This window comes from Melozone crissalis, unplaced genomic scaffold, assembly GCF_028551555.1.
Source record: "Melozone crissalis strain CALT ecotype California unplaced genomic scaffold, PUWL_Pcris_2 ptg000006l_1, whole genome shotgun sequence".
Taxonomy (NCBI): domain Eukaryota; kingdom Metazoa; phylum Chordata; class Aves; order Passeriformes; family Passerellidae; genus Melozone; species Melozone crissalis.
The window spans coordinates 8429625-8457046 of record NW_026535784.1 but is presented as its reverse complement, the minus strand read 5'-3'; the positions used below and the strand labels follow the sequence as shown (position 1 = coordinate 8457046).

The 27422-nt window shown below is 38.1% G+C and overlaps 1 protein-coding gene across 2 annotated transcripts in view; it reads right to left on the bottom strand.

The window, feature by feature from the left end:
- The window catches only part of TAPT1 (transmembrane anterior posterior transformation 1), a 49247-nt gene extending 27069 nt beyond the window's left edge, over window positions 1-22178 (bottom strand). The window contains exons 1-4 of one of the 2 annotated variants that reach the window (XM_054295804.1): window positions 21968-22178; window positions 17374-17504; window positions 13155-13273; window positions 8135-8158 (exon numbers count right to left, since the gene is read on the bottom strand). In XM_054295804.1, coding sequence (XP_054151779.1) covers window positions 8135-8158; window positions 13155-13273; window positions 17374-17504; window positions 21968-22178 — 485 coding nt within the window. The remainder of the gene's footprint in view (window positions 1-8134; window positions 8159-13154; window positions 13274-17373; window positions 17505-21967) is intronic. The other variant, XM_054295805.1, reaches the window with a different exon arrangement.
- Window positions 22179-27422: the final 5244 nt, after the last annotated feature.

Here is a 27422-nt window from a genome sequence, read left to right as displayed (position 1 = left end):
TCATTACACAATCCCTACCTAGCAAAACTACAGGAAGAAAATGGCTTTATCTCAATTGCCACAACAGTATACATAAGCATAGTGAAATAACAAGGCCATATTCACGTGTCTATTTATTTAGTTTAATATTAATAGGATGCAAAGCAGTTAAAAAGCTTAAGAATTACATCAAAAGGTTGATAATTAAATATAAAAAAGGAGGAAATAATTTCTATTAAATATATATATATTTTAAATACACTGAAATGCTTTTAAAGAAGCTAATGTTTCAAAGAAGTTGCAAGCAATTAGCAGAATTCAAGCCATGAATTTTCAGTTTCTGTATTCTTAAATCAGTAAGTCATCCAGACATTAGACAATGTTCCCATGAACTGATAACACATTTAGAAAAAAAATTAAGAGTTATCTTGTAAAGATGTATGCCATTTGTAAAAAACATCCAAACAGCTACTTATGACCTCTGGAGTAATTCTACAGACCCTGCAGAGAAGTCTAAAATCCCTGCTACCTCACTCATTCTATTTAATGACACCTGGAGTGTTATATTTTGGATTTCTTTGTTGTTTTCTATCCAAAAGAAATCGCCCTGAAAACAACACTCACACATTATATCACTCCTGGAACCACACAATGACATTCCACAATGGGCAAAGAGGTCCTTGCTCTTGCTGGGAGTACGAGCAAGAAAGTTTCCAGAACTCTGAGATTTACAGTATAGCACTTTGAACAGAGAGCAACTGCTCCTTTTATTATATAATTTTTACTGCATAAACTTTATTAAAAACAATTACATTCTAAACAAATGAATTCAACCTGGTCCAGCATACCAGAACTGCTTGCATGGGCTTTCTCTCCCTAAGAGATATTCTCTTGCCTTCACAAGTGCTCCAGTAACAAACAATATTCACACCATATCTTATTTCAACCTAAGTCCTTGACAAAATGCCTCAGTGAATTTTCTTCCTTTCTTCAGCCCCCAAACATAGTTTTAACTGCAAACACCAATCGAAAAAATTAAAGAAAACAGAATGTGTACCTTTTGCCCACTGCTTAAAAAGGCTATGATTGTCTTTGCAAGACACACAAAAAAATGCACCCTTCCCAACCTGTAAAATCACACTTTGAAAATTTACTGCCTTATTTAATGACATCTGACTTAAATGATTATAGTTATTAAAACAGTATATATTGAAATATTTACAAGACTTAAACAAGCCCATGATTATGATTACTGTTCATAGGCTGAGTAACAGCATATTCCTTTTCCTCCAATCTACTTCCATTTTGGAAGTGCATTCAGTCATTTCTGTGCAAGCTTCTCAGCCAACACTCAAACCCTGAAATACAGATTGGGACACAGTCTTAAAGGTACTATTATGCCATAACAGTAATGCCAGGCCTTAGCACATGAAAAGAGAATCAGAATTTATTACTCAGAATATCAGCATCTTCATTCTTCCAGACAACAACTACCTCATCATTAGAGAAGTAGTGAATACCTGGTAGAGAAAACCTGATGAACAAAAGAGACACCCACCTGAAAATCTCACTCAGAGTCTTTTAGAAGTTTTTTAAGGTACCAGTTTTAACAATAGGATGGTCTCACTGAAACACACTAGTGAGTAGAATCTGTTTATGAAGCCTCTGAAGGAGTCCAGAAAGATTGTCAAAGGAAAATGCTTTGATGACCAAAAGTCAATACAGACTGAGAATACCACTTCAAAGATTTTCTGGCTTACAAGTAACATAAAGGATGCTCAACCACCAGTGACAAGCTGCAGATGTTCTGTACTGATAACTCTAGCACTCTTCTGCTTGTGTTGATGCTCACCTGACTACACTCAAGTAAAACCAACTCAGGAGAGGCCAATGTAAATGCACACAGCAACCATGACAAGGCACTACAAATTCTGACTACATAAAACCAGGAGCACAACTGCTCTTCTAAAGGTGGTCTCAACTCTGAAAACTGTCACAGGAGACTATCAAGTTGCATACAAACTTGCACACAGCATCCTATAAAAGATTTGGAGAATGTGCTGCGTACAGAACAAACTTGATTATTGAAATTCAAAAGCTGCCCTAAAGAGTCAGATCGACTACTCTTGATTGCTGCGCTTTAAAGGAATTAAACTTTTGTAGAACAGATCCCATTCAAATAATATTTTTATAGAATTTCAGAATCATTTAGGTTGGAAAAGAGCTTTTAGATAATCGAGTTAACTGATCACTGCCAAGTCCATCACTAAACAGCAGTCTTCTATTCATCTTTTAAGTACTTCCAAGGATGGTGATTCTACCATTCCCCTGAGCAGCAGCATGCTCCATTGCTTTACAATCATTTTGGTGAAGAAATTTTTCCTAATATCTGACCTAAACCTCCCCTGGCATAACTTGAAGTCCTCTTGTCCCCTTGTCTTAACTTAGATTTAGCTTCTCACTAGTCTGTGTGACTAGGAAAAAAACCTGCAATAAACAATATTTTTTTTATATTTTAACTAAAAATACAATCTGTCAATGTTCTATTGAAAGTTCTAAATAACTTCTTGCACTTCTCATTCACACAGGAAGCAGAACCAACAGTAATGCTGTGACAACTTCAGAACAAGTGTCCTGGTTTTGCCTGGGACACAGTGCCCGTTATTTTTAGTAGCTGGTTTTTGGATTTAGTGTAAGGATGCTGACAACACACTGAATGTTTTGGTTGTCACTAAGAAGTGCTTACCCTGGGTCAAGGATTTTTCAGTGTCATTTGCTCTACTAGTGAGGAGGTGCACAAAAGGCTGGCACAGAGTGTAGCCAGGACAGGATGTCCCTCACTGGCCAAAGGGAAATTCCACACCACAGAGCATCACACCCAGTATATAAACTGGGACAGTTACCCAGAATGGGGTCTATCACTGTTCAGAGACTGGCTGGGTACCAGGCAGTTGGTGGACAACTCTGTCACTTGCTTCTCTTAGGGTTCTGTTAGATTCTCTCCTTCTCCTTTCCATTACTATTATTATTATTATCATATTGAGTATTATTATTAGCATATTTTATTTCAATTATTAGAGTGTTCTTATCTCAACCCACGAGCTTTACCAAAACTTTCCAATTCCCTTCCCCATGGGTGGAAGACAGAAGGAGTGAGTGGCTGTGTGGTACTTAGTTGCCAGCTGGGACTAAACCACAACATCTTAGTCACAAAAATATCCTCACAGTTTCCTCAGTCTGATGACAGAAGAGCTGTCAGTATCTCAACCCTCTACTCAATACAAGGGATTACTGCAAAGATTAACAACAGATGACTGCTTTCTACAAAGTAAGAAGAGTAAGAAGATCCTAGCATTTAAAAGATATTCCAGTTTTCTTTCACTGTACACTAGAAAAGACCCTTTCATACTGCCTAAACAAGTAACCTACAGTGTACCACTAACATGCTTCCATTTGAGAGAGATTAACATGTCTCCTCCATAAATCCATAGAAGTATTTTTATTGTAGCAGAATCATCTTCCACTTTGGTTAATAGCATTTAAAAAATGATTTTGAGGTGTGTTCCTGCATATAATAGAGAAAAGGGATAATTATTTCCTACAAAGACAAGGAAATCAAGTAAATGGATTAAGTCTCATGATGTGTCACCTTTTGGTGAATACACAGAACTGACTGCAAAGCCTGCAGCAATGAAATGATGCAGTCAGTGTTCAGTGAGAGCTGACCACTGCAGTTTTAGTGCACCATCAGGCACACAGTTCAATCTGTATTTGTCACAAATCATTCCTCTCCTTTGCATTAAGCTATTTAACACACAGAAACAAACACAGGCTGATGTGATTTCATGCCTGTCAGAGCATCCCAGCATCCTGCATTCATTTTTCTCAATATGTGTTTTTACTTATTGTCTCCAGTAACTACTCACTGCCAACGCTGAAAAGTACTTTCAGGACATCTTAAGCACTAATTAATCAGACCTCATGATTATTATCACACACAAACTCATACTACTGCAGTCATGCACATCATGAGTACCACAGAATCTCAAATAAACAAAACTAAAAGCTCACATTTGCCAAGCTATGACAACTAGAAAAAAGCCAAAAAGCAAACAAGAAAAACATAGCATAGTGCTGGTAATTTCAATACCTCACTAGAAAGTAGGGACCCAAGTTTTAAGAATTAGACATTACTGAGCTGATAACTCTGTGTGATACTGTACAATTTTAGAAACCATTGAATGGAGATATGAGAAGCTGAAACAGCTTAGCTCACTTCCAACACTTCACATTTTTACAGCTGTGCATGAAGTATGGCAGAATACCGACAGGAAGATTTCAGATGAAAATTACATGTGGGTCTTTTTTCTCATGAGTGACAAAATGAGAACAATAATTAAAGAGCACTACAACAATGCAACTTCAATCATTCTGGCAGCAAGGTAACAAAGCAGTGGGCAGTAGAATTTTTCTGTAGAAAGTAGTTAGTCCTTTTCTTCAAAGCTATCCCAGGCACACAGTGATGCTGCACAACTGAGTTAAATATTAACACTTGCCTGGCTTTAGTGAACTCTGCTCTTGAAAGACGGTATCATGAGAGCCTGTGTCCAAGATGTAGCTCCTCTAATGTCCTACCAGATTCCAGAAATAACGTTACATGGTTTCAAAATTTAGCTGGATATAATTTACCTCACAATTTTCACACCTCAAACTAGTAAATAAAAGGATCCAGAGCATCTGGACTGTCCTTCATAAGCACCTTGTTACAACACATGACTTATATCTTCTCATCTAATTATTTTCTGGATTATTTGAGCAACTTGGTTTAGTGGAAGGTGTCCCTGCCCATGGCAGAGGGGTTGGAACTGGTGATCTTTAAAGTCCCTTCCAACACAAAACATTGAATGATTCCATGATTATTCCATTACTACTTCAAATATTTTTTTGCTTTAGGTCATGCTCTCTAAGATGCTCTTTACAGAATTTTACAAGTGGTTTCATTATGGTAAGTCTTAAGTTCCCACATTAGTTGTATAGGCTAGACTATCAAAGAATCAAATTTTAAAACTTTTTCAAACAGCCAAGTATCTTAATAGTAAAGAGTAAGACTTATCCATTCTATTATCCACTATGTTAAATCTTATATTGCTTTACTATTACTAACACTGAATACACCAAAATGTTTAAACATGAGATGATCCTTCAATCTGCATGAATTCAGTGAAAATCCAAGCATTCCTTTACAGATAAACTCTCTTGCACTGTAATTTAACCAGCAAATTATGACAATACAGAAAAAAACCCACACAGAGACTTCACCATTCTACAGAATCTACTTAACAAGATGTTTAAACTCCTCAGCCTCTGGGTATATTTATCTTTACATCTACTAACTGACAGAAAACCTCCACTGAAACAAAGCCTTACTTCTAAAAACACCACAAACAAAGAAATCCATACTTTAGGGGATATATAAGCTTATTATTCATTTGACATAGTGATACTATGCAAGCCACACTACTATACCTCTCTATTCAGCATGCTTCTGTTTCAGCCCAGTCAGTTGTTAAAAAGCAGAAGCATGCCACACTCAATGCTTACCCCGCAGTATTTACAGCAGCTCAAAGTCAAACTAGGACAAAATTTCCACAATGCACTGACTGGCATCAACCAGGAACTGAGCAAATCAGCATTACAGAAAAACCCCACTTTTTACAACACAATAAAAATCAAGGGTTAATACTCATGCTTCAAACTTTCCAATTTATGATTTGTCGACCATGAGAGAAATTTAGAAAGTGTAAATCCAAGTCTTTCCTCTGTTTAGAAAACCACTGGATCCGTGTATGTCCCCTCCCTTTGGAAAGCTAAAAGCAAGCACATTGCCTTACAAATATGTAGAATTACTTCTAGAACACTGGTATATTCTATAAAATTAAATTAAAATACTATCAAACAAATATACTGGCTACCCACAAACTTGGATAAGCCTTAGGAAAAACAGTAATTTTTTTTTCAAGATGACTTGTGACTCTTGTAAAAAATCCCCTCTGTTACAAAATCAAGTCAAACTTATATCACAGTCTATGTAAAACACCTACCCAATGAAGAAAATTCTAGTGTGAAAACCAGTGCTCATCATAAGCAAACTCAAGTGAAAGTTTAAGGAACTAGTTGAACTAGTTATCCGTCTGTAATTTTCAAGGTATTTCTATTTAACATCATACTCAAAATGCCATGATCCACATTTTATACAGCAGTAAGTCTTCTGTCTCCATCTAGTGGTGGAAAAGCATTAGGTTCCATCATCCATAGGGGCTGCGACTACACAGATGGTCACACTACTGATCCTTAATGTTTGCTACTTTCTCTTTCATAAATTAAAGAAGCAAAGCAGCTCAAGGTTTTCAAAGCATTGGTATCTATCCCTCCAAACTTTTTTTTGTTCCATAAGTTGTACAACTGAATTTACTCAGCATCACGCAGAGTGTTATTAAAAATAAATCACGCTTTACCAATATTTATCTTTAATATGTTCAAAATCACAAGTAGCTAATGAACAAGATTACTTAAGCAAGTGATTTCCAAGAAAACCAAGATTGTGTGTCGGGTATTTTGATAAGATTTGCTTATTGAATTCAAAGTAGTTAAACCATTTGGAACATGAAATGCAACCTGCACAAAAATAAATTTGTTCTTGCTGTATAAAAAAGCTTAAAAGAAGTGTCACTACAGTTGCTTCTCGTATGCTTTTCAGCAACTAACACTACAAAATGAACAATGCTTTCACTACATTATGTAATCTGCAGACAAGTACATTTGTCTGAGTACTTAGTTACTTTGGCATCCAACCCCTATGTACTCTGAATACATTATTTTAAACTTAACTGCACAGACTGTCACATGATGTCATATGATTCCTTTATTTTTATCTTACAGGCCTCCTGGGGCTCCTCAATTCTTCACTAGCCTGATTACATATGGTTTTCCAATCATCTTTTAGAGTCATTTGGGTTTTGACTGTTTTGTTAAGTTTTTTTTAAAATCAACAGGCAGTCAATGTATTTCCTTGTTTATTGATACAATTCACTGCATTTTAATGGATTTCTTTAGTTTAGACTATTTAATCTCATCCAAATAACTCATATTACTCTAAACAATTACTCCTATGAAGTCAACACATACAAAATTTCCAATACTGATGTCATATATACAGTAAAGATATGAATACAGTGTCACTGCAAAAATGTTTTAGATGGATATTTTCATCTTAATAACACACACAAATATATATTTTAAAGCTTTTGTAAGAATAATAATGTTGACACTTAAAAAGTCCTTTTTATTTGGGTTTATTGTTCTGCTAATGCACTGAAGAAGACTTTTAGCATTTTACCAGTTTAAGAATGTATTTTACAGCAAACCTCTTCTAACTGTATTATTTATTCAATGTTAACATTTTCAAATAGGCAACCATTGAGGAGTATATATATAATATATTTCAGTTATTGATATTGTGGTCTAGTTAAAATTTTGCTTAGGTATCTTTTCTCTCTCCATTTTACATTGAAGATACTTGGACAGAAACTGAACAATGGGGTTTGTTTTATGTGTAGTTTTTACCAGACTCTCTATTCTTCAAGATATCCTTCATAAAAGAATTGTGGTGTCATAAATTTCTTATTTTACATGAAGCACTAACTAAAACTGTTACATTAACACATAAGGGTATATTTTCCTGTAAGCATAATTAAAGATGTAATGGAAAATAAAATCCAAGCGAGGTTGTCTGAAGTGTATACTTGTCCACATAAATACACACTAAAATTCTTTTAAATGGACTATGCAATCTATTGGAAATGTTTTCCTACAATTATGATCAAGTTTGGCTTCAGGAAAAGAGACTATTTTGAGAAAATCTAATTTCCAGTTTGAGATTTTAAGAAGCGGTACACCATACACTATGGAGGACTTCATTGATATACAATTGTGATTCTACAGAATTATATGAAAAATATGTCCCAAATGTGGACTTCTAAGAAATTGAGAGCCAAGCTTGCCAAGATTAGGTGGCATTGCATTTCTCAAACAATAAAAAGCTGCTACATGCACACAATACAGCACGAGACCATGCTAAGAATGAAACAAAACCAACCTTGCTGTTAGGCCCCGATGAGAGCTGCCTCAAAAAATAAAAAAAAAAAACAAAACGAGGTTTCAAATAAGTGATAGCTAGAATAAACTTTCATTAGGCTTTTATTTTTTAAATAACAGAATCAAATATAACTGAAGATAGTTAACAAACCTATGCTAAAGTGCTGTATTTTATTATGCATAGAATTATCTATGAGTCTAATACTAAGACACCTGGCAATGAACTTTCTGAACTCCCTAAGATCGAGGTTAAGCGTTACAAAAAAACCCTGCTTTAAGTACAAACAAAAATATAGCTATGAACCTGACTGAAGCAGTACTTAGATGAAACCTCAAAAAGGTTAAGGCACTATAAACTGAAGTACAGCAGGGGCTATAGTTTTTCCAAGATATCCTTTTTTATACTCGGCCAAATTGGTCCACAGGCACTCTACTTTAAAACTAAGATTGAATCATTGTGGAAATAAGTTAAGTTACACAAAAATACACCTACCACAAATTGCACTGAATCAATTTCATGTGTTTGTTATGAAAACTAAGTGTTGGTTCCTCCTTTGAGGTATGTTGGTTAATTTAGCTATACTACTCATTTGTAACCAGGCTTTTTACTGATTACCTGTAGATGTGCGAATTTGGCTGACCTGACAGCACAGAAGGAAAAAGAAAATCAGGATTTACTCACCAAGGAGGAATCCCTGTGACACCACATTCCATCCTATAAAGGAACTGAAAGTGCTCTTCCCTTCGGTCTGATTTACAAGAAAGAAAGAAAGAGAAGGTTGTAATGTTGCTACACTATGCACTGTTATGGAAAGGAGAAAGGAGCACTTGATCTGAGAGTATACTACAGAAAAAAATTGAATGCATCTTCCTTTTTTGGTTGGCAGAAAGCTGAACATTTCCGTGGGCAGATGCACAACTTCCTAACTGAACTTCAGGTGACAAAAGGAAGTTTATGGATGTCATAGTTAAGTTCCTCAAAGAGAAAAAAAGGCTTGGGAATAAGTGTATAACAGAGGTTCAAAAATTTTTAGTAGCTTGATAGTAAGAAGAATGCCACTGTATTTGTTTGTTTTATTGTTCCAGATATGCCTTATTTCTACAGTTTCTTTCTTGGAATAATGCTGTTCTATTTATTTCCTACTGAAAAACATGAATCTGTACATTCACAGGAGGCCAATAAGAATTTTAAGATGTACGTGCAATATAGCTGAAGTTATTCATGTTATTGCTGACAGGACTTAAGTCACTTATTTTAGAGAGCAGAGTAAAAGAAAAATACTGAACAGGTATTTATAATCTACCTATATCTACTTCCACATGGAAAAATTCACAGAATATTCTGAGTTGGAAGGGACCCACAAGGATCATTAAGTCCAACTCTTAAATGACTGGCCTGCACAGGGACTGAACTCACAACTGTGGTGTCACTGGCACCAGGCTCCAGTTCCTGGTGGGACTCAGCTCTGGTGTGAGGCACTGGAGGTGCTGGGGCATGTGAGGGGTGGGTGGGTGCTGCTCACACAAAGCAGGGTCTTGTTGGGCTTCCACTATCAAGGTGCTGCCCTCATCCCTGGACCCACTTCTGCCAGTGGGGGGGTGGGGAACCCCTGCAGATGAGGTGTGTGTGGGAGGTCTCTTGTAAAGGTTTTGTCGATCTATCCTTACATGTCAGAAAATACATAATCTCCTACTGTATTTTTTTAAGAAAACCACAATTTGGAGAAAAATCCCTCACTTTCCCTCCCAAATCCTTTCTTGCTTTGTAGAGATGATGGAAAATGCCTTCAAACATAATTAAATTGGGAGTCTTATCAGAGTTTCACTAACGTGCAATTTTAGCTTTCATATCATGGTGCTTCACAAATACTACAGAAGAGATTTTCCACATTCCCACATTGCCCTTTATTGGCATGCAACATATTTCAAGAAAAATTATAAGTTAGCTCTATGAAAGAGCTTCAAAAGAGGCAGCGATATTAATCTACCCAGAATCTCTGGGTCTGAGGTATTGATAAAAAAATTGTCTGAATTGTAAAATGAAACTTTCAACCTTGGGTAGAGTCAGTTTTAGGAACCTGTCACCAAGGACTCTAATTCAAACAGAACTCCACCAGGTCCACTGCTCTGTCTACCTTGGCACATACTTGGCTGGAACAATGAATCTTTTATGCTGTCAAAGAATGTTTTCATAAGGTGAGAATAGTCTAAAAGATTCAAAGAGAATAATTTAGGAAAGTTCTTGTCTCAAATACAGTAGAGCTGTTTTTTTCTAATTTCAAAAGATGTTATCTAATTTTGTAAAGTGCTTGTTAATTTTTTTAAAAGCACCCTGTCACTTCTAGAGCACAGACTAATGCAATTGCACCTGCCAAAACTACCAAAACCATGCAATGATTCAGCCTTTGCCAGTTTGATCTCAGTAATTAAACAAAGCATTTAGTTCACTCAGTGATAGAATCTTGGATTCTTCTGACTGAAGTTCTTGAAGTTTTTAAAAAGATTGCTTTGTCAGCGCCAATATAGCTCTGACAAAAACAGAGAACTAAATTTGCTCAAAAGGAAAGATCAAGTGATGAGGAACGATGACAGAAGTCAAACAGTGCTTACACTGTCTAGGCAGAAAAAGTAAACTATTTTCTTTGAGATACATTACTATTTGCTTCCTTTCAGGACTCCGTAGAATGAAATATTCCAACATGTGGAAGAGGCTATAAACCACTTCCCCAATATTTAAGCACTTTGCATAATATACCATAGACAGGAATTAGCCCATTTATAGAGAATGTGGTTTCATTGTTAAAAAAAACCCAGGAAATATAATCTTTCTCTACACTGAAAAGAGAAGGTAGAATTATGAGGAAATAAATAAGCTGAAGAGTAAAGTGGAAGGGAAACAGAACAGTCACTGCTCAATTACTCCACTGAGATGTTGAGAGAAAAGTCAGGATGAAGGGAGGAGCACTTTTATTTACTACACAGAATGGAATATGATGTGGCAGGTTCAAGTAACAACTAGTCAACATTTATTTGATATTTGCAAGGAAGAACAAGCCAGAAGATAAACAGCCACCTGCTTTGTAAGTACCTTTTATAATTACAAATGTGCTTTACTTATTCAACTCTATTTTGTTACAAATACATAAAACTGTATTTCTTGAGCTGGAAGAAAATCACAAATATTTTTTGCCATAACAAATAAAATCAGCATAACTACAAAAACCAAGAAAACCCCCCAAAATTCAAAGTCCAGGCTCTGAATACTTGGCAATAAGAATTATTACATCTGAAGATGTTCCATTACATGAGTCCTAAAATTTTCAGTAAAAAGCCATAAACTTTAGAACATGAATGAATTAAACAATGCCTCTACTGAACAAGTAAAGATTCTAGTTAACTAGATTCCAACACATTGGAACAAATTGTGAAGGAATTGCTTCAGGAGTTGTTACAAAAACAAAGACTTCTTCACTCAATCTCAGTTTCACAGCATCTTACTTGATAACACTTTAACACAGTCAAGTTCAACAGATTAAAACACCTTCTATTGTCCCTGACACACAAAATACTCTCAAGCAAGCAGACTAAATATTAGCATTGCAGGTGCATGAATGCATATATACACATACCACATGCAAGTGAGTGCATATGGTGCTTCAAATGTCACTTTTGTCAGCATACTGAGCAACAACCTAAAACAGTAATTGGTCTTTGAAATCTTTAATTGTAATTTCAGAAGAGCAGAAAATTTCTTTGTCAAAAGCAAAGCTGAGTTTATAAACAAGGAAGAACACTTTTAAAACAGAAAAAAGTAAGATTCAAATGATAAACTGAACTCTCCTGCATTTACCTGAATTTAGTAATAGCATCTATACAGATATCTACAAATAGACACAGAATTTGCCTTGTCATTGGGCTAAAACCAAATAACTGTCATTTTTACCTGGCTAAGAAAACTCTCTTGACCTACTAACTCTGAAGTTCACTTCAAAATTAACAGCACAATAAAACACTAGAGACTGCCATCTAGTGCCTATGTTTAACATCAGCAAATACAAACATTCAGCTTTAGACTATATTTTACATTATATTTTTGCAACTAACTAGCATTTGCTTGTAATCAGAACATACATTTCTAAACTATGCATCTAAAAGATCTTCACATATAAAAGACAATATTGATAATGCAAATGCAAACAACATAAAAAAAAAATCAGTAACCATAAATCAACTTCATGTTTTGGAAAATTCAGAATAAAGAGCCTGAAGTCTTTATTTATCAAGAAAAAAACTTACATCAAATGCTCCTTTTACTTTAGACTACACTTAAGGCTTAAACAACCAACTTTACCATGAAGTAGCAGGTTTTATGAGGGAGATTAATTCTATCCAATTTTTGATGCCTATGCCAGAAAAACTAAAAACTTTATGCATTAGCAACTTCTTATTATTGATATGAATAGAAAATCAAAGCATTAAGATCTAATATTTCTTAATATTCTGCTTGGCTTTCCTCTCCACGTTTCACTCCCTAGGATTCTTCAGATGAAAGAAAAGAACACTTTTTATTGAGGGATCTTTTCAGCAAAGTTTTCCATGAAAATAAGGAAAGCCTTAACTGTTAAAAAATAAACAACTTCTGTTTTGATATCAAAGAGCCTATCAAAATACATGAGCCAAGCCTAAGAAATTTTTTTAAAATGTTCACATAGATGTTAGGTAAAAGAACAAAACTATAAGGGAAGGTTACATCTCTCTTCTTTACTAACTTGAATACGCCTAAGTGGTGCTGTTATCAAACTGTTGTGTCTGAGGGAAGCAATGGTGACAGTGACTGCTGGTAAAGCTTAAAGGTCACACACACACCTTTACTTTGGCTAGCTTAGACTGAGACTTCTATTTTTCAGTGGAAGAAGTCATTAGTAGTTCAAACAGCACTGAAAGGCCATAAAATGAAGCATACACATAAATGGTGAAATATCATTTCAGGGTATCAACACCTTTCTCTTGAATCAACTTACCGTAAGCCATAGCAAGGCAAAGTGATGAACCGGAACATTGCCAGAAAAACTCTCAAAGGAAGCAGGGTGAACACATACAGAAAAGCATCCAGGCACAAAAAGATTCCAAAAAACATCAACTAAATTACAAAAATAAACAGAAGTACGTTAGTAGTTTATAAAATTCACAGGAAGTTTATAAAGAATTATGCTATGAAATATACATTTACATAAGACTAATTAACCAAATATGCACAATATTCTCACTTGTTCGATCAGCTGAACCATAAAAAAAAATTAACACATTATGCATTTGAAGAGTGTTCAGCAATTCTGCACCACAAGGTCCAAGTAATGAAGGCTTTTGTAGACTTTTACAGCTCACTGAACTTAGTCTTTATTTAATATATAAACTGCAGTTGAATATACCTGCAGCTCATTTTGCAATGGTGACTTTCCTGTAAGGTTAACAAAGTTCATGTTTTAACCTTAGGGGAAAACCAATAGAGTTGTGTGTAAATGTGCACAGCCATTTTCTTCCTATCTCCTTTTTCAACATTATTTCCTCACCCCAAAAAGTTTTCTATTACCTTGTAAATTACAGCTGTGGTGGAACTCCTTCAAAGAATAACTACCTTTTTCATACAAAGAACATAACACAAGTTATGTTACAACACAACATAACACAAAGTTCAAATGTCTTATCCTTAATTTACACAAACATTAAAGCCATTGATTGTGGCTACAAGCCAAGCAACTATATGATAATTAAACTAGACATAAAATCCACAATTCCAAAGCTCCCATAGATCAGACTCTGCCCACATGACATTCCTTCTTTAGCTCATCTTTAGATGATTCTGTGTTCTATCTAAATGGAAATCTAGAAATATGGTTTTATGCTTTGGTCAGACTTGAGGTAGTATTTTTTCCTGCAAGGATAATCCCATAGAAGCCAGTTTAACTGGCTACACAATTAAGACTAGCAACATCTAAGCAGACCCACATAACCATGTCAGATATGCATTTACATGTGAAAGTTGTATGTACTGCTGATGGGAAAGGAAGATACTTGGGGTGAGGGTGTAAATCAAAGAACAAGTAAATTACTTTTAGTTCTCACAGTCCCTTTGCCTTTCAAAGTACCTTCTTTGTTAGTTGTGCAGTGGCCAGTCCCATGAGAGCACTCTTACACCTCATACATTGTAACTCCAAAAGCAATCCTACAGACTGCACCCCAGAACAACTATCTACAGGCCATGTAAAACAACTGACTTAGGCACAACAGCACTGCCATCATTCCTCAATTTTTATTTTCCTTTATAATATTATTTCAACCAATTCTACAGAGGTAGAATACTTCAATACAATCATGATGTTAAGGTCTCTTTCCTGATAGTTACTCATTCGTCTCTAGTACTATTTTCTAAAATGTCATCATTTTTAGTTATTATTCAAAGTTATCAGGAGCAGTGGTTACATGAACAGTGGATAAATTTATGCACTGCCTTAATATGTCATTAAGCTATCTATTTATTTTAAAATAACTTTTAAACTAGGTTTTGAATATTCAAGCACTAAAGATGACCAGAACTGAACACTTAGTATTTTTAAACTCCTTAACTGCAACAAAACAGAAAGACAGCTGTCATTTTGCTTGTGTTCTTTGAGGACATCTTTATAATCTCAAAAACAACACTACTTTTTCTTTTAGATTTAGACAGACTTCTTCTCCCCCTGAGTGCAATGACTGTTTTTCACGTTCTATAAGCTTGCATTAATATTTGCAATTATTGCTGAATGTCCTCATTTTCCCAATGTTTTTACTACACACACCCAATGAAATATAATCAGTGCTGAACCTTCTACTCCTTTCTGTAAACATTATTTCTGCTGCTCCATTAGGGAACTAACAGAAAAGCTTACAGAGCTTTTCCATTATCATAAATATAATTTAACACAGGAGCACAAAGTTTAACTTTGAGATCAACTAAAAACTGTTCCCTTAAGATGGCAGGAACAGAGACTACCAGGCCACCTTATTTAGTATAAGTAACCTACTAAATGAAAAGTTCCCACTGAAACTACACAAAATGCCTGAGTGGAAGTATCACTTACATGGTGAATTATCAAGCTTCTCTAAATAAAGAAAGGGTACTCAGAACAACACAAAAATACCACCCTTTGAACATTACTCTCCTGTCTAAAACTATGGATGTTAAATAAGTGCCTATTAAGTAATATCTCCCAAGATTAGGCTTTGATAAATTTACTCCAATTTATTCTGACTCTACCTGATTATAGTTTTCAATCTTATTCTGTAATTACATTATTAGGTAGTAAACAAAACAAACCATCAAGAAAATTCTTCTCTTCCTTTACTAGTGCCACACATGCTTTATTTCAATTAAGTGGATTTTTGCATCACATTGGCAAGCAGTTTCTGCAACAGGTGATGATCTGTACACTATTTAGTTGATTTCTAGGTGCTCAATTTGATAAAGTTAGTATGTGTTCTAACATGGACTAAGCCAAGGAAAAGAACTAAAAATTATTTCATCATCTCAGTGTAAAAAGATAACTATAATTTTAAAAATCTCTTTATTATTGAGTTTCATAATATTTCATATTTAAAGCACAGACTGAAGTTTGATTTACCATGCAAAATCCATCAGTTGTACCACTTAGAGCATTAATCTTATTTATAAAAAGACTGTTGGATATTACGTGTTCTTACACACCAAAAATTTTATTGAAAAGCTATGGTGACAATCCTTCAGAATTATTTCTGTGCTTTGGAGACAGCATGTGATAATCTACATAATTAAAAATGGAGATGATGTAGAAATGCTGTGTCATTGAACTGAGTCTCTACCATAAGTGGAATATTCTATCATGAACTGGAATGGGTAAATACTGGGGATGTGAAGACACCATCCCTGGAGATGCCCAAAGCCTTCAATCCTGAACAACCTGTTGTAAGTTACACAGCCTTAGGCAAGGGCATGAACTACTCCATGGGTCCATCTCAATCTCATTCATCCTGTGATTTTCTGCAGTAACTGACTGGGAATTTAATTTGGTAAACCAGGCATCACCATGGCTGAAGGATGAATTTAATGATATTGAAGGGGGAACACGAGTACACTACTGACCAAGGGAATCCTGCCCACCCTTCCTTCTTTCTCCATTGCTCTTTCATCTTTAGTTATAAAGCTCCCCTTCTGTCCTTGTGCAGACTCTGGATTCTCAAGAATATTGGCTGAGCAAATCAGCCCAGTATTCTAGCACAGAGCAAACAGAGCAAGCAAAGTATAACATTCTCTGCCAAACTATGAGCAGATTTAACTCCTGGAATGGTCCAACAAGAACCACAGCTCATGCAAAACAGGCAGCATGCATAAAGTAGGAGACTGAAGTGGGAGAAGAACAAAACAAGCATCTTCCTTCAGTTTAAATTAAAATGATTTAGCCCTATGTAACTTCATCCCTTCCCTAGAGATTTTGGGAATTTCAGCAGTATTAATTTTAATGTTATCATTACACTGCAGCCTAGCCAAACCTTATTACCAATGGTGCCTTACTCATCAATCTTGAGCACACTGCTGCTGCTCCCAAATCAACATGGCTAAGCCAGAACAAAACCTTGGCTCACTGCAGGGCCAGAATATTATCTAAGCTGACAAAGAGGAGGTGGCAAGAATTCCTCAGGAAGGGCCATAACACTGGGACAGAGAGGGGAGATGTGGCAAATAGTGGCAAGAAGCAAAAGAAAAGAAAAACTACAAAAATTAAGTTAAAAACCTTAGAAAAACTCATCTGTCACCATATTTTTATAACATTGAAACCTTCCCATCCTCAGAGAACTTTACATTGGAAAAAAATCTTTGAAAAAAAGATTTTTTTAATGTAAAACTACATTTTGCTGCAAAAAAGTTTTTTTTTTCTTGATTATTCCTTTAAGGATCAGTGACATCTATATATTTGAATTAATTTGTCATCATCTGCACTTGTTTGTCTTTTGTCTCTGCTAATAGCATGAGTTGCCAGCAGCAACAAGAAAACAGGCAAAAAAAACCTGAAACAAAAATGTTTAAGTTACTAACATTGAAAAATATCATTATAGAGGTTTACATCTTGTTTTTGTAGCAAAAGTGTTTTAAAAATAAACAGTTCTTTAAGTAATTTCATTCAACATGTTTCATCTGTAAATGGAATCAAAAGTTAGAGCATACTTCACCTTTTCCAGCTCTTTAGGTATCCGCATGCACGTGTACACTCGCTCCCGCCGCTCTGTGTATTTTGCCTCATTGTGCTCAAGGAAATAACCTCTGGTCAGCTCGGCACTGATGAATCTCAGCAAGGAAAGATCTATTGACAAACACACACAGGCACAAGTCACTTCAGGCACGGCCTCCAGAGGGTGAGAAGCTGCTAACATTTGTTACTTGTTACATGTTGCATTTGCATAGCCTCTAACCCAGAAGGTTTTGCTGATGGTTAAATAACTTTGCACGGAAGGAGTTACAGGAGATGCAATCCAATGCTCTCCACTCCATTTCCCTGCTGCCTCCCACAAACAAGCCACTTTTCCCAGGCAATCAGACATCCACTTCTACAAAACATTACTCAAAGCCGCTACACAAAATGCAACATGCTGGGTGAATCTAATCCTTAATGTATTATCAGACCTCCTAAATTTACTAAACTCTATTTTTGACTTCTTAAAAGCTATTTTCTCACTCAGCAACATTAGCAACTTGCTCTTTATTTTAAAGAATAGCTTTCCACAACAGCAAAATGTTGACAGACGTGTGATCCCAAGCGGTTCAGTGCACAAACACACAAACTTTTGGGATCAGGTCTTTCACAACCAAAAAGCCATCAGGCACATACAGATCTCCACTGCTTTAATGGCTGTAGCTAAATAACCTGAAGGCTGACTGGCCTGTGTTTAAGCAGCTCATATGGCTTCTATAAAAGACTTTGCACAGAAGAGTCTTACAAAATTTATAACATATGAAATTATAATTATGAAATTCAGGCTGTTAGCACAAGAAGGTTGAACTTAAGTTTCAACACTCACAGCCAAGCTCTGACACTACCACCTTCTTGTAACACTTCAGAAGTGACAGAACACTACAATGAAGTTCAACATCTCTGGTTATTGGCATTTAAAACCAGAAACTCTGGTTCACACAATACCCAGAAGATGAAAATCACTCATCTAGACAAACAAATGAAAAGCTAGAGACACCTACTGTGATACACACACATGTTCACAAATGGTAAATTCAAATTTCAGCCAAAGTCTTAGGGACTAGAGGAGGGAGAAGTAACCTTGCATGGTAGAATGCTCTGCATTTTTCAGGGCAGGAAGAGGCTGTATATACATCCTTAGCAAAACAAGTCAGGTAACAGCTGTTAAGAGTGGAATGCAAGTATTGACACTCTGCATGAAGAATTCACCCAAAACTGTCTGAGGCGATGCCTTCTCAATATTCATCACATGGAAGATGAAGCCTTTCACAGTAGCCAGAAGTTTACAAAGAGTTTTAAAGCAAAGAAGGAATCAGCTCAAGCAGAAATATAAAAGAAGCAAAAGAGGGTGTGCTTACAGCCTGCATTACCTTGGGTGGGAGGTGGGATTACAACCTGGAGGCACCTTGTAGTTTGTGGTGCTGCATTAATATTCTCCATATGTCTGCTATTGTGATTTATCATGTTGCTCCACAGCTATAAAACTCACTAACTAGCTGTTAATTATGTATTGTTAATAAATCATGATTTTCTTTAAACTATGAGAACTGACCCATTTTCCAGTGTATGAGCTTGTCACTGGATAGTGATTTTGATGATCCACTTCCACTAAGTAGGCCAAAACCACTCAAAGCCTTAAAGGCATTTAAAAACAAACAAAACAACATGTTGCTTAATGGGTAATAATAAACTAATATTTACATGTGAAGTCTCAAACAAAGTTCAATCTGTGAAATCACTGCTCAGACCTCCTGTAAACTTGTTTTCTGGAGTCTCCCTTTCTAACACTATCACTTTTAACTTTTTTGGTTATGCCAATTCTGCAACGTTTAAAAACTTGAAAGTAAAACCAGGCATGTATAAGCACACCAAATAATAACTCTGTTAAATGCCCAGGTGTATTTTCTTCCACCTTAAATAACCAACCTTCTCTAAGTTAAAGATAGACCAATGTCAAACAACTGAAGTTTCCTGCATAGTAAATATATGCATGTGGGTGAGTACCATGGGGTAATTTATGAGTCCCTGCCAACTTCAGATATTCTAAGAATTTAGCTAATGAGCTATTTGTTCCCACCCCTTCTTACCTAACACAAAGTATTTTAGAGGTCTATCACTGAAAACCAAACTATTTTAAGTTTCCAACCCCTTAGACTTTCATGCCCTAGATATTGAGGGATAATCAATCCTCCTGGCCGAGCCTGATCAATACACAAGCTCCAGAGTGTGACTGCAAAGTCCCCTCTGCAGTGCCAGGGATGCACCAGAGCACACAGTCAGTCACAGCCACCTCCCTCCTGAGCCCTTCCTGCCACCCAGCAGCAGCCTCAGCTCTGTGCCAGTTGTGAAACAGATCAGGGCTGACCGTGTAGGAAAAACACAGTAACCAAAAGAACAGCGTGAGACACCACGGCACAACAAAGTAATAAATCATTCCAAAACCAGCTTAATTCTGCTATCAAAGCATCAAGCAACATTTTCTTTTAAAAGTAAACTCTACCTCCCACTTCAAATTCCTTCCCTACTTCAAATTCCCCTCTTTTGCAGTCAAAGTTTTAGACTGTGGTCCCAGTTTAATCTGTTCAGACAGATTCATACTCTTAATGCTTACAGTACGCTCATTTACCTCCACACCTCAGGACAGGAGAGCATAAGCATCTTCAAAAAACACAAAAGACACAAATTCCTTCAAGGTGAGAAGACAGTGATTTAGCTAAGTTATACTTCAATGCATAGCTGCACAAAGGATAACCATTAACCAGAAAGGAGAGGAAAAGTTGAGGAAATGTGAAATGTACTGCACTTCAGTAAGTTTCTACTCTATAATCATTAATTTAATCCTAACTACAGCAGTTCCAGGCTCACTTCACTCCTGTCAATCCTAAATACACACTTCTTCCATAATTATGCCAATTAATCAAGAAAATATACATTTTAAAAAGTTTTCTTCTCCTCTAATCAACTCTTTACAGTACTAACGTATTGCTACCCTTAGACGGGTTGGAATTTTTAGTTGCTCAATCAAGAAGCCTGTTCTTATGTTTTCTTGCCATAAACATCAAAGAGCACTGAAGGTTTTTAACTATTTTAAAATTTCAAATCAATTGCATGGACATAGTAAAGTATTCTCCAGCACCTCCAGTAACAATCCTCTTTTTATAAAGTTATTTGTTCAGTTGTTTTTCAGGCACATGGGTATGTATCTTGATCATTCTTTTTTTTCACCTCAAAGCAATTCACACTACTGCAATCAAGCTAATTCCTTTACAACTATGAAAATTACATCACCTTTACATTCTGTAGTGTTCATCAGCACCACAGAACTGCAGTCAATGATGCTGCATGTCTGATGATCTAACACATCAGAAACAGACACTGCACCCATCAAACTCAAAGGAAAGCATTCAATTACTGACACATTATTAAAGTTAAATCCTTATTCCCATTATTTTATTTTCTTTTTTTTTTTATAAGATCTGTGTTATCACATTCAAGCCAAGACTGAAAAAGCCTTGAAAGTTTTACACTTCAAGCACTTTCCAGATTTTAAGCAAGCCAATCATTCAAGAATACAGTAGCAATATAGTTATTTATAGCCTTAAAATAATTTACAACATCAAATTAATCCTGACATGATGACTGATGGTTTTTACAAAAACGGCAGGGGTATTTTAAAAAGTTACTTAGTAGGTACCTGAAATAACCCGTTGAAGTCTGAATGTAAATATAGCTTCATACTGATAACCAAGGCCATGACATTTCCCCTTATTTTTCCTTATAAATCCCCAGCTGGCAAATTTAATTTACTTTAAATAACTTTTAATAATCTGCGTACAACTTCAAAGTTCTAACAGCATCGTCAATGCCAGCAGCACAGGCAAACACCACTGTAGTCACAGCTGTGAGCGTGTAACAAGACCTGGTAAGACGACCACACATTTCTAGCACTTCAACAAGAAACTCGAGCGAGCCCGCAGCCTCTGGGCCCGCGGGGAGCGCTCCGAGCGGCCCCGCTCGCTCCAGGCAGCAGCCGGGCAGGTACCGAGCCCGACAGGGGAGTCCCACCTTGGGGCACAGCACCCCTCCAGGGGCCCGGGGAGCGCTCTGAGTGGCCCCTCTCGCTTCAGGCACGCACCGCGCCCGCTGCACCGGGCAGGTACCGAGCCCGACAGCCGGAGTCCCACCTTGGGGCACAGCACCCCTCCAGGGGCCCGTGGGGCTCGCACCCCTCCCGAGCAGCAGCGGCTGACAAACTGCGAGACAGGGCACGGGGACCCGTCCGCCCGCGCTCCGCACCCCAACACCCGTACGGGGACCGGGACACGGCCGGCCAGGCGCACCCCGCCTCACGGAGCGACCCCACGGGCAGGGCTGAGGGAGAGCTCCCCCGGGCCGCCCGCCGCTCCCGGCGCACTTTTCAAGTCGATCGCCCAAGTTCGCACGGGCGAACCAAGAGCCGCCCGCCCTGGGCAACGCCGCCACGGCCACCCAGGTACCCGGTGCGGGCCACCCTGTCCCGGGGCCCCCTCTGCCGCGAGGAGGAGCCCGCTGGCCCCGCCGCCGCCGCCCCTCACCCGAGAGGCTCCGCTTCTTCTTCCTGCCCCGGTCGCTCTCGTAGAAGCCCAACGTCTCCGTTCGCTGCTGCGGGGACGGCTGCCCCGGGCCGGCGGGGGGCGGCCGCGGCTCGCTGCTCCCCCAGAGAGTTTTCGGCTCCCCGCGGCCGCTGTCCTGCCGCCCTTCCCCGCCGCTGCCCGGCGCGGCGGCGGCGTCGGCAACGCCGGCCATATTCGCCGCCCGCTGCGCGCCCGCCGCCCCCGCGCCGCGCGCCTGCCGGTGACTCATCACCGCGCGACAGCCGCGGGCCCGGCCGCGCGCCACTGCCCCGCGCGCAGGGGGCGGAGAGGGGCGGGCCGGCGCGCCGCCATCTTGCCGCCGTTAACCCCTCAGGGAACGGGCCCTGGCCCGGCGCCTCGCGCTGCCCCGCCCCGAGGCTCCCGCGGCTCTGAGTGTGCTGCGATGGAAGGCAGCGGGTTTGTGTCGGGGGCCGGAATCAGTGGGGCCTCCGCCATTTTTCGTAAAACGCGTATGACAATCACGGTTTCACGCCCCCCTCCCCTCCCCGCGGGCCGTGGGACAGCAGCTCAAACCGGTGGCTAACAAAGTGATTAAACCTTGAACCACGCAAATAAAGACCTTGTTCAAAAATGGAAAGCGAGTGGTGAATTATTAACTTTAAAGCCAACAGGGCTTCGGTGAACTGCAGGGCACGAGTTGGCCCGGGCCGGTCGCCTGAGGTCACAGCCCCGCGCTGCCCCGGCCCTGGCGGAGACGCGGCTGCCGGGCCTGCCCTGCCCTGCCCTGCCCCGCCCGGCTCGCCCGGAGCTCCCCGCGCCCCGCAGCGCTCGGACAGCCCGCAAAGCTCAGCGAGCCCCACCAGCCCGAACAAAGGGCCTGAAATCGCGTGGTTCGTAAAGTGCTGGAAATGCCATTCGTCCTGGCAGCGTGGTACTGGCGGTGATGAGGCTCGCTAGACACCGTCCTAATGAAAAATAATTGTTCCTGCCACAGGCTGTTTGTAATTTACACACAAAGGCGAGTATGAGCAGCAGGCAGCTCAAGTAACAGTGAAGCACTTGTTTGCAAGGGAATTCACGTGGGCACAAGGACAAAATACCTGGCCTGAATTTCAAGTACGAGATCTCCTTCACATTCAGTTCTGTTGTTCTTATCACATATTCACAGGCCAGATTCTGTCAGCTTAATATTTAGCCATTCACCCTGGGAAAACAAAGAATGCTTTATTCTTTCTTTGGAAGGCCATAGTAGTCTTCATCTATAACTCTAACTTAATTGTACAGTTGTCTCAAAGAGCATTTTGGTCTTTGGATAGACTGGATATGCCCATTCCCATTGCCATTAGTAGTTGTAAATGCCCCAAATCTGGCATTTCAAGCCAAATATTGTATTTTCAATCAAAATTTTGTATCCAAGCCAATTTTGTATTCAATCCAATTTTTGTATCCAAATCCAAATCTTGTGTTTTCAGACAGGGGAGTGCTTCTTGCAGACAGTGATACTGTGTAATAAGAGCATCAGAGCGGGAGCTATCAGTAATAGCTACTATACTACACATTTTCAGTCTGGAGTTTCTCTTTAGATGTAAAAAGCAGTTGGAAAAATAGGATAAAGAACAAAAGTTTCAAAAAAACCTGAAAAATTCTCTCACCTGAAGGGCTGGTGCAGTCTATGCAAAGTTTCATGATGCCCTGAGAGCTGTTCTGCTTCTCTCCTTCCAACTGTATAAACTTTTATCCAACCATAAGATGCATTGCATGATATTTAAGGACAACAAATTGTCAGAACCTTGTGTCAGTCTTTCCAAAAAGAAGGTGCTTGCAGCATCAAGCATCATCTAACATCTTATTCAGGCCCACTGAGAAGCTATCTAATGCGTTGCTGGCACCAGTTGTGACAGCACATACTTTTTTGTCAGGGGTTGACCCAAGACAATCTTGCTTCACATACAAGATCTTCAGTTTTCTGCTTGAAGTAATTCAGCTGAAGGCACGATGATATTATGACTGCAGTATGGTTCAGCTAAGAATTCACTCTACTTGTCACACTTCAAAAGCACTTTGAGCACATATCCTTGAGTTTCTACCCAGGGAGTCTTCCTGCTTTTTCTTTTCTGTTTTTACATACAGTTTATAAACCTAATTTGCTGGATGATTAATATGTTCTTTTTCACTTGCAAATACGTGTATTCCAAATATTACATGTGATATTTTTGCACAGCAGCCATTTCTGGAAGGTCAACCCAACTGCAGCAAAATGCAGTGTTTAGGTATTTGAGGCCTTGAACTAGTCAAGGCAGAGGAGAAAAGTTGCTTGGTGAGAAACGCTAGCAATGCTCATATAGGAAATAGTGGTTAATTATGATATCTGCTGTTGGGAATTATCTGGAACCATCTGCTGTTTGGGCAGGAAAAGCTGATTTTTTTTTTTGCCTTCCAAAGCTTCTCTGCTTTGAGACACACTATGGAGTGACTCTGCAGCACTGTTCATGAATCTTTTTCCTGAAACGATTTTCTTAGAACAAGACACAGCCGTGTCAATGTTCCTACAGCTGCAGTTCCACCTTTTTCCCCAAGAGATAATTAGCAGGTGGGGAGGAGAGGGAGGATTGTTTCAAAACAATGACTGTCTCCCAGGAGAAAAACCCAGTTTCATTCATAGAACAGCAAAAAACACTAGGATAGTGAATACAGACTGAGAAGTAAGGGCTACTTAAATTTTAGTAGGAATGCCAGCTCTTTTGATCTTTGGGGCTTGCTTTGCACAAGCTACTTAATTTTTTGCCCTAAATTTTCCATACATACAGTAGACTAATGCTTAAACTACAAAAAAAGCATCTTATACATAATCATCAGAGAGGGATTTTTACCAATTTGATATCAGAAAAGTTTTTCTGGCACTGTTAAGTATTAAAACTTTTATAGTGTATCCAGCTCAGCTGTGCTTTAGTCCCTGAGTACTCATTACTCTCTCTGACTGAGGAGAGTTCTTTTACTCTGAAGAACATTTTACATGGTTTAAAATTCCTCCTCTTTTGTAGTGGATTTTTCCCCCAAAAGCCACAACAAAAGGTCACTAAGAAGACTTGGAAAATGCATAATAATTTTTTTTGTAAGTGCTTTTTGCTGGCAGAACTTTGTTGTCTTTTCAGACCTTGTCTTGTCAGATCTATGTCATTCACGCCCACCAACTCAGCCCTCTTAAGAAAGACGATATATCAGTGATGTGTGTTAGAAAGAAGTAAACTAAGATCTTCTTTTTAGGTAGTAATAGAAACATGGAAAAAAGATCTATCACCATAATTATATTTCATATGAGAGGTAAATTGCGGACATAGGTTAGGAAATGTGAACGAAGTCTAGAGAAACTCAGTGTACTGCCCCAAGCAGAGTTAAGTGAAAAAAAGAATACATTAAGTAACAATAAAGAAGAGACAGGTGTTAAAATGATGATAATAGCAGTGCAATATGAAACAGTTACAAGTAACTGCAATACTCATAACTACGTCAAAACATCTTGTTTCTTTCCATTGTAAGCTTTTTGCTAGTGGGGCCCAAACTTCTTTAGACTTTGCAATAGCATTCAAAACAGACTACATAGTAAAAATGTATGGTTTAATGATTTAGTTTCTTGAGTCTCCTGCAAGAATTATCTTGAATTGTGATCTTGAATGTGATTATGAATAATTTTTCATTTTTAAAAGTGTCATTGGTGTGCACACTTTCTCTGAGGAGGTTAGTTAACAAAATTAATGTTGAATTCTAAGCGCAATAATGCTGATTTATTTCCACAATCAAATATTTTTAGCCCCTTTTGTAATATAAAATTTATTTTGTGTTGAGTTTGTGACTTTTGGTTCATCTATCTATTTATTATGTGAGTGCGTATTCATTTTTCTACTAAAGACAGTGCATCTCTTAGCAACAACTGATATTAACAAACTTAGTTCTAAATCTTTCAGAGTTGCAGCTGTCATATATTTGTAAGGTACAAAAGTATTGGTTGGAAATATAATCTAATTCTGTCTCAGTCAGTTGTGTTTGGTAGCTGAAGTTAAAAATATCTGTTTACGCCCACAGGGGAAAAATCCCATAAAGACTTTTTCTTCCATTTTATCTTCAACATCTAAGCAGCACATTAATTTTGCATGGGATAATCCTCACATATGAAAAATAGTCTGTATAAGCAATTTTCATACGCTGTATCACTTTTTAAAAAAATCTCAATAGAAAATTACAATGCTAAGGTTTACCATATTTGTTACTATGTTGTAGGCAAAAGATTAAGTTGACTCCTAGGTAAGCTAAAGGCATTACTCAACATCAGCATGTCCTTGAATAATGAAAGGACAAATCATGTTATGCAATACTACAGTACCTGAAAGTCAAGTTTGACTTCTCACTGGTACATTTCCATTGTTTGTTTGCTCTGGATACCTCATTATATACTGCAGTAGCACGAGAGCTACTGCACAGTTAAAAATCAATGGTGCTTTCCAGTGGCATCATGATTGTCCACACCTGCCATCCTTGAAATTTTGGGGGAAATAGAGATGCTTTTATATGACATTTCATCCTGTGGGACCATTGTTCAAGCAGGACTGAAGGGAAGAGTTGCAGAAAGTTAGTTCAGCATTACAGATTTTTAAATGCATGCTCACGTTATCTTAAAAATAAAATTGATAAAATTATTTTATTTTTAAGACTTCTAAGAGTTTCCCAGTGTAATATTTTTATATTTATTTTTCTTTCAAATTTTATGATTTTTTTTTTATCAAGGCAATACTTTTTTGGTGATCATCAGAGACAGTGCTTTCCTGCCCATGACCTGATCTGCATTTCTCAGTTCCAAGATTTCTTCAGGTTTTATATCTTGTTTTAGATGCCACAACTAATACTTAAACTGCTGCCTCTGCTGGAGTGCAAACATCTGAACCACTGACAGTTTTTATGTAAGAAGAGCAACAAATGTCTTTTCAACATCAGAATCACTGAACTCTATGATGAGGCATTTCTCCACGAAGTTCAAAGTAAAGTAAAATTTGAAAGTAGAGTAGCACAAAGATTTTTCAATTCCAAGTTACTTTTATCACAACCTTCACCCTGAGATGCTGGAAAAAAGGTTTTGTAATCTTTTCTCTTTTTCTCACATTATGCGCCTGTAGCTGCATGGCATTCAAAGATGGCTCTATACATGACAAGAGAGTTTTAAGTGTTATAAAATATAAGTGCAGCTGCCTTTGACTCCATCCCCAGCTGCTTCCTCAGGAAAGCTAAGCCAGACATGAAGTATGAGAGGACTAGGTGGGAGGAAATCGGTGGAGAAAATGCAGATGGAAAAATGGTAGCCAAGAATTGAGGAGAGCACCTGGCAAATAGGGTCTCAGCACCTAAACATGAGTTTCCTGAATGAAACTTCCAGTATCCTACAGAAATTGGCTGGTGTTTTGTTTAG